At 55.0% G+C, this 6,415-nt stretch overlaps 1 protein-coding gene across 1 annotated transcript in view; it reads right to left on the bottom strand.

Moving 5' to 3' along the window:
* Positions 1-4,154: 4,154 nt before the first annotated feature.
* FRS3 (fibroblast growth factor receptor substrate 3) overlaps positions 4,155-6,415 on the bottom strand; it is a 7,531-nt gene continuing 5,270 nt past the window's right edge. The window contains exon 7 of the mRNA XM_008644789.2: positions 4,155-6,413. Within this exon, the coding sequence (XP_008643011.1) occupies positions 5,989-6,413 (425 nt within the window). The 3' untranslated portion in view covers positions 4,155-5,988. The remainder of the gene's footprint in view (positions 6,414-6,415) is intronic.

The raw sequence follows: 6,415 nt of genomic DNA on the forward strand, positions 1-6,415 counted from the left end.
GCAGGAATTCTGGATTCGCAGAGAGCCGGAGTCACCGCGCCGAGCGGGGATCGCGCACCCGCGCTGCTCCCGGGATTTCCCTCAGGACAGGCCTCCGGGCATTCCCTCTGCTTTGCTTTCAGTTTCTCTTCTGAGCTGGTTTGGTGGCCCAGCTCCAACCCAGGGAATCCCATCTGTGACCCCACTGCCTTTCCCGGGATGCTGCAGGGGGTGAGCCCAGCGCTCCAGAGGAGCCTGTGGAACCTGGAGAAGAGGAGGTTCTGTGGAGACCTCACAGCCCCTTCCAGGACCTGGAGAGGCTACAAGGAGCTGGAGAGGAGCTGTTCATGAGGAACTGAAGTGAGGGAAAAGGGGAATGGGTTCAGGCTGAAAGAGAGGAAATTTAGGTTTGATATCGGGAAGGAATTCTTCCCTGTGAGGGTGAGGAGGAGCTGGGATGGAATTCCCAGAGAAGCTGTGGCTGTCCCACCCCTGGAAGTGTCCAAGGCCAGGTTGGACATTGGGGCTTGGAGCAACCTGGGATAGTGGAAGGTGTCCCTGCCACGCCAGGGGTGGAACTGGATGGTTTTTAAGTTCCTTCCAACCCAAACCAGTCTGGGATTCCATGGTTCTCTGCCCCCGGAGCAGCTGTGTTTATGAACCCACACAAGCTCTCCGATCCTCCCCTCGGTGCTGCACGAGGTGCTTTTAGTGTTTTATTTCCAAAACAGAGGCCACAGTACACAGGAACAGCTTCCATCACATCAAAAGAAAGACTCCTCTTTCTCTGTGAGGGAAAGATGGGTAAATCAGCTGTAAATAAAAAGGTTGGGCTCCACGTCAGGCATTTAAATTCCCAAACCAGGAGAGGATCAGTGACTTCTTGATGCTGAGGACCTACAGGGGCTCAAAGGGAGGTGGAGAGGGATTTTGGATAAGGGCATGGAGAGACAGGACAAAGGAAATGGCTTCACACTGACAGAGGGGAAGCAGCACATGGAATTGTCCTGTAAAGGTGCCACCAGCCAGGACATCCCATTCCATTTATTCTGCACAGTTTCACACTTCAAGGCGAACCAGGAGCCATCCTCAGGGCACAGAGCTGTTCCTCAGAGAGGGACTGGCTGGATTTCCGTGGGAATAACCCAAAGGAACAACTGCACAGCAACCCCCGGCTCAGGGCAGTCGAATCCCCACAGCGCCTTTGCTCCTCTGCCACATCAGAAATTCAGTGGCCAAGGCACCAGCACAGGTGACAAGGACAGGAATGGCACGGGAGGGGTTTGAGGTGACACTGAAGCATCTGGGCCTTTCAGCTGGAAAAATCCCGCTCACTTAGGGAAGGAAAACAGATTAGATCCCATCTTTACAATGAGCCTTTTCCATCCCCTGGCCTGTAATTGCCAACTTCAAAGCTCCCAGGGTTCTCACTAATGAACTCACCCCCGGTAACAGCAACCCAAACCTGTTCTGCTGCCTCTGAGCAGCATTTCCAGACCAGCTGAGTTCGGGGGAAAGACAAAAATTCCCAGAAACACAGAGGGCAGCCCTCCCAGAGGCTGGAATTAGGAAATGGGTTCGTTAACCATCATTCATTAATGATCCTCCACCTGAGCAGGCTGAGCAGCATCACACAGAGAGACAATGAGAGAACAGGGAGCTGGAGTGCCACCCCTGGTTTGGTTTTCCTGCCAGTAAACAGCACAATTTAGGTAATAAAAACAACAATTCCTCAGAAACAACAAACACATTCGAGTTTTCTCTGCAGAAATATTGATCCTTCAACCCTCAGCACCTCTCCTTTCCCCTCCCTGTAAGGCAGGCACAGCTCACAGGGATTCCCACCTCCTTCCCTGAGGGAAAAACACCTAAAATGGGTTAAAAGAGAAAAAACCCTCCCATGGTAAGACACTGGAACACTGGGAGAAGCTCTGTTCCTACCAATGGGTTCTTGGGAAAGGGAAGAGGGGGAGATCTGTTTGGGAATTCAGCAGGGGGGAAATACCGGGGGGAGAAATCTGATGGATTAACTCAGACTCAAACAAGAACCACTTAGAAAGGTCAAGGCTGTGATATTCCCTCTGCTCAGCCCATGGCTGCTCACAGAGCATCCCTAAATTACAATTCCAAGTGGAGGAAGGAGCCCAGCGAGGACAGGTCAGCCCCCAATGGGGCCACACAGACCCAGTCCCCAGGCAAGCACTGGAACCTCCAGCCCAGCTCCCACCCCCAGGGCTCAGCCACCACCCAAATCCACCTCATTTTGCTGCCTAAACCCTTTTTGAGAACCGAAGTCTCAGCAAACATTCCACTGAAGCAGCTCCTTTCCCAATTTTCCAGTTCCCAGAACACCAAGCTGAACCACCTGAGCTTGGGGCAGAGAGGAGGAGAGCTCCGAGCATCCCCTCAGCTCCGGGGACAAACTCCAGAGCAGGTTTTGGATGGTTTTTCCCACCCATCTGTACCAGCTGGATGCACAGAGGCCAGGATGGATCCCTGAAACCCAAATGCAGATTTATGGATGCATCCACCAAGGGGGAGGATTCTGCTGAAAACTGGGAGGATATTCCATGGCTGGAGGGATCACCGGGTATCCCATCCAGTTTCCCATCCAAGCCCAGCAGAGCGGTGTCAGACCCAAAGGAAAATCCATAAAATCCACCTTGACAAGGTTCCCTAAGGACAAAACAGATTGGGGAAACATTCCCAACCCAAATAAAACAACCACAGGGAAAAACTCCGAAAAGACCTAAATCCCAGAACCGAAGGGATGAGAGAGCACGGACTCGGATTCCCTCCTCACTTCCCAACCCAAACCCGGATCCTCCTCTGGTTTCTCCCACGGCCACTAGAGGAAGCTGCGACACTGCGCCGGAGAATCCCAAATGTGTCACCGGAGCTCCCGGGGCTCCGGGAACCGCGGAGCCAGCGCCGGACACGGCTCCGCTCCTTCCCTGCGCTTCCACTCCTCCCGCAAAAACGGATATTGCGGAATTCTCAAAGAGTCCTCGTGGCTTAGTGCGGGCACAGCTCTGGGGAAGTTTTCCAGAAGAGCAAAAAAGAGGGGGAAATCACTGGGATGTGAACACGACGCGCACCCTGAAATCCCTGAGTTCCATCCTGGCTGCCGGCACTACAATTCCCATTTAATGGCTCGAACGTGGAACAACCCACCGCAAACAATGAGCTGAGACCGGCTTTTCATTGCCAAAGCTTCCCGGGGAGTTTGGGATGGCGCTGGAGCTCAGCCTGCTGAGCCAGCAGGGGAGAGGGGACACGAGGGGACACGGAGCACAGGATGCTCCACGCTGGAATGGGCAGCTGCCATCAGCTCGGTCCTTCCTCATCTTCAAGGTCCAGGGAATTCTTCTCCTTCTTAGAAAAGGAGCAGCATCCCGCAGGATAACCGGGATAAGGATGTGCTGTGTCCCTGTCACTGCCGCTTCCAGCATCCTTTGGGAACACTGGATTCGCCAAGGAGGGAAGGGAGGCCCGGGTGGGACAGCCCAGATCACCTGGAGGACGTAAAATCAGCAGTTCAGGTGATCCAAGATGGATTTCCCAACACAAAGCTCTTGTGGAGCCACCGAAATGGGATTGCCAGACTTTTTAAGGAACACCAGAGGGAATTCCCTGCTCCCAGGAGCTCACAGACCCTTCCATCCCACCCTCAGGGACACGTGGCCACGCTGGTGGCACCGGGCAGCACCCAAGGACAGCCCCAGCCCTGAGCACAAAGAGCCCAGCCCAGCACATTCCCTGGAATTCAACCCACCTGGAAAGGGGTTGGGAAAGGGCCCTCACCTCCTCCTCCTTGGAAACGGAAAACATTTCATCCTCTTTGCCCTTTCTGGGGAAAAAGGGAAAAGGAATTTTGTATTTCTCAGCTCCAGCAGGTTCCTACAGAGGCTCCAGAAGGGAGCTGTGCTGTCCCAGAGGGTGACACCGACAGCTTAGAAACTCTTTATTTAAATACTTTATTTAAAGCTTAACGCAGTTAACTTTTATATATTTATATTTATATATAGATATAGATATAAACAATTTCTTCTCTCACTTCCCTAAATGAAAGCTGGATTTAGGGGGGATACATTACTTGGGGGGAGGGGGAGGAGGGTTGTCTTTTTCCTTCAAATAAAGTCATTTGTTATACATATAAAAATATATTACTTGGGTTTCCTTTCCGTTACGGGTGACACAAGGGACGGGGTGGACGAAAGAATGGAAGACGAGCACGAGGACTTCCAAAATGGAAAGAAAAACCAGTGGATTGAAGCATGTGGCACACTTGGAATTTATAGTGCAACAGCAAGCCAAGAACTCCACGTTCTGCGACACAAACATGGCACCACTCAGACTTGGGACACGTGGCCTCGCTCCCGACAGGGTCACGGCTCAATAGGACATGACAGCACCAAAAACCAAAAAAGAAAAAAAAGGCTGAACTTCCAAACCCTGGGAATCAAGCTCCTGGCTCTCAGAAGCAGCTTGGAGCTGAGGGATGGGGTTCTTTCCTCTTCCATGGACGTCAACACCGGGAAACACCAAAGGACGAGGGGGACGTGAGGCTTGGCAACGTCTCTGCAGGCAGCGGGACCCTCGCTGGGCACGGATCCAGCTCCTGTCCCGGGAGGAACATGGACACAGCCAGCAGGAGGTGAGGCTCCAGAGCACCCAGAGCACTGCTCTCCATCGGAACAGGCACACAGAAATCCAGGGAAGGGCCGAGCCGCCGCCGCGTGCCCCGCGGGGAGGGGCAGGGGGACATCCCGGGGCAGCTCAGCGCAGCCCCGGCATCGAGACAAAAATCCACAGCAAAAGGCCACAAATTTACCCGAAATTTTAGCCCTTCCAGGTCCGTAGTTGAGGGAACAATCTGCACATTCACTCCCAACACCGAACAGAGGCTGCTCCCAACCCCAGCCAGGCGTGTGGGTGTAGGCAACCACTTTGATGCCACTCCAAGCTCGGCTGCCCGGCGGCTCCACTCCCACTCCCACGTCTCCCATTCCATTTCCCACCCACCCCGTGACAGTCAGGCCCGAGTTCATAAATTCCTGATTCCCAGCTGCTCTTTTCCACAGTGTTTTCCCCCCAGTTGGTGGCTGAGCAAAGCCACCGAGATCTTTTGGGACCTGTCCCCCAAGCAGGAGCGAGCCCCAGCGAGCGCACGCTGCGGACTGGCACCAGTTTGGCAATGAACTGGGATGCGAAGGAGCAGTTCATAAATAAATAAGTAAACAAATAAATAAATCCACAACACTTCTCAGCAGCTGCCGAAAAGAACCCTCCAAAAAAAAAAAGCAGGGTATGGCACAAGTGAAGTTTTCTAGACCAAACTTCCAACCTCCCTCATGGTTGTGGCCTTTCCCTCCTCTCCTAAAGCAGGGAAGGGAATTTTAAGGATTTAGGCAATCAGGTTTCTGTGATCACAGTGAGTGCCCATGGCTCTGTGTCCTCCTCGCTGAATTGCAGCTGCCCAATTTAAATTGAATCTGAGACAGGGACAGAAGGATAAAAAGCTTCAGGAACACAGGGAACAGTGAGCTGAGGGTGGAAAGGCCACGGCGGCGTGAGCTCCCTCATCTCCAGGGACCTCTGGAACCACAAGGCAAATCCCAGCTCTGGAGTGGCCTCCTGGAGCTCTCCTGGAGGTGTGACATCCACAGGAAACAGGCTCGATTGGCACGGAGCTCCTAAAGCCGCTCGCTTTTGGGAGCACTCGCCCATGGCACTGCCCAGCTCTGGCTCGGCTCTGCCCCACCCCAGGCGGTGCCACGTCACTGCTGGCACCTCCCGCCCGGAATTCAACCCTCAGAGTCACCAAACATCCCACAAGGCTTGAAAAACGAGCGACACAGAGAGGGGAGGACGGAGGGACAGACGAACCTCAACAGCAGCAGCCCCCCCAGGGAATGGGCGAACAATGGCGAATGGGAGCCACACGGGGCAGGGCACAGCGAGGGGCAGGGACCAAAGCCACGACACGGGGCTGGCACTTGGGGCCCCTCACAGGGGCAGGTCAGTGCTGTTGTGCCGCGTTTTCCTCGAGGTGCCATCGTCCCTGGGCAGTGCCCGCTGCAGGCTGGACATGGCCGCCGTCTTTTTGAGGTCAATCACGGCGTACGAGTCGGTGTGGCGGCCACCGGGGCTGGCAGGGGGTGGCACCCGGGGGTCCTGCTGTCCCTTGCAGGGCTCAGGCTCCAGCTCCACCTGGATGTAGTTGAGCTGCCGTGGAGGCTCCGGGCAGGGCCGGGGGGAGTCGAAGCTGAAGACGTTGGGCAGGCGGCTGCGCCGGGCTCTGGGCAGGAAGGAGCGGCGAGGCTGCAGGGCCGCGCTCTCCGAGCTCAGGGAATTCTGCAGGGGCTCCTCCTCGCCAGCCTCGGAGAAGCCATTGGGGGATGGCGTGGCTGGCGGGGGAGCGGCCCCCCGCCCT

This window comes from Corvus brachyrhynchos, unplaced genomic scaffold (assembly GCF_000691975.1).
Source record: "Corvus brachyrhynchos isolate BGI_N302 unplaced genomic scaffold, ASM69197v1 scaffold72, whole genome shotgun sequence".
Lineage (NCBI taxonomy): Eukaryota > Metazoa > Chordata > Aves > Passeriformes > Corvidae > Corvus > Corvus brachyrhynchos.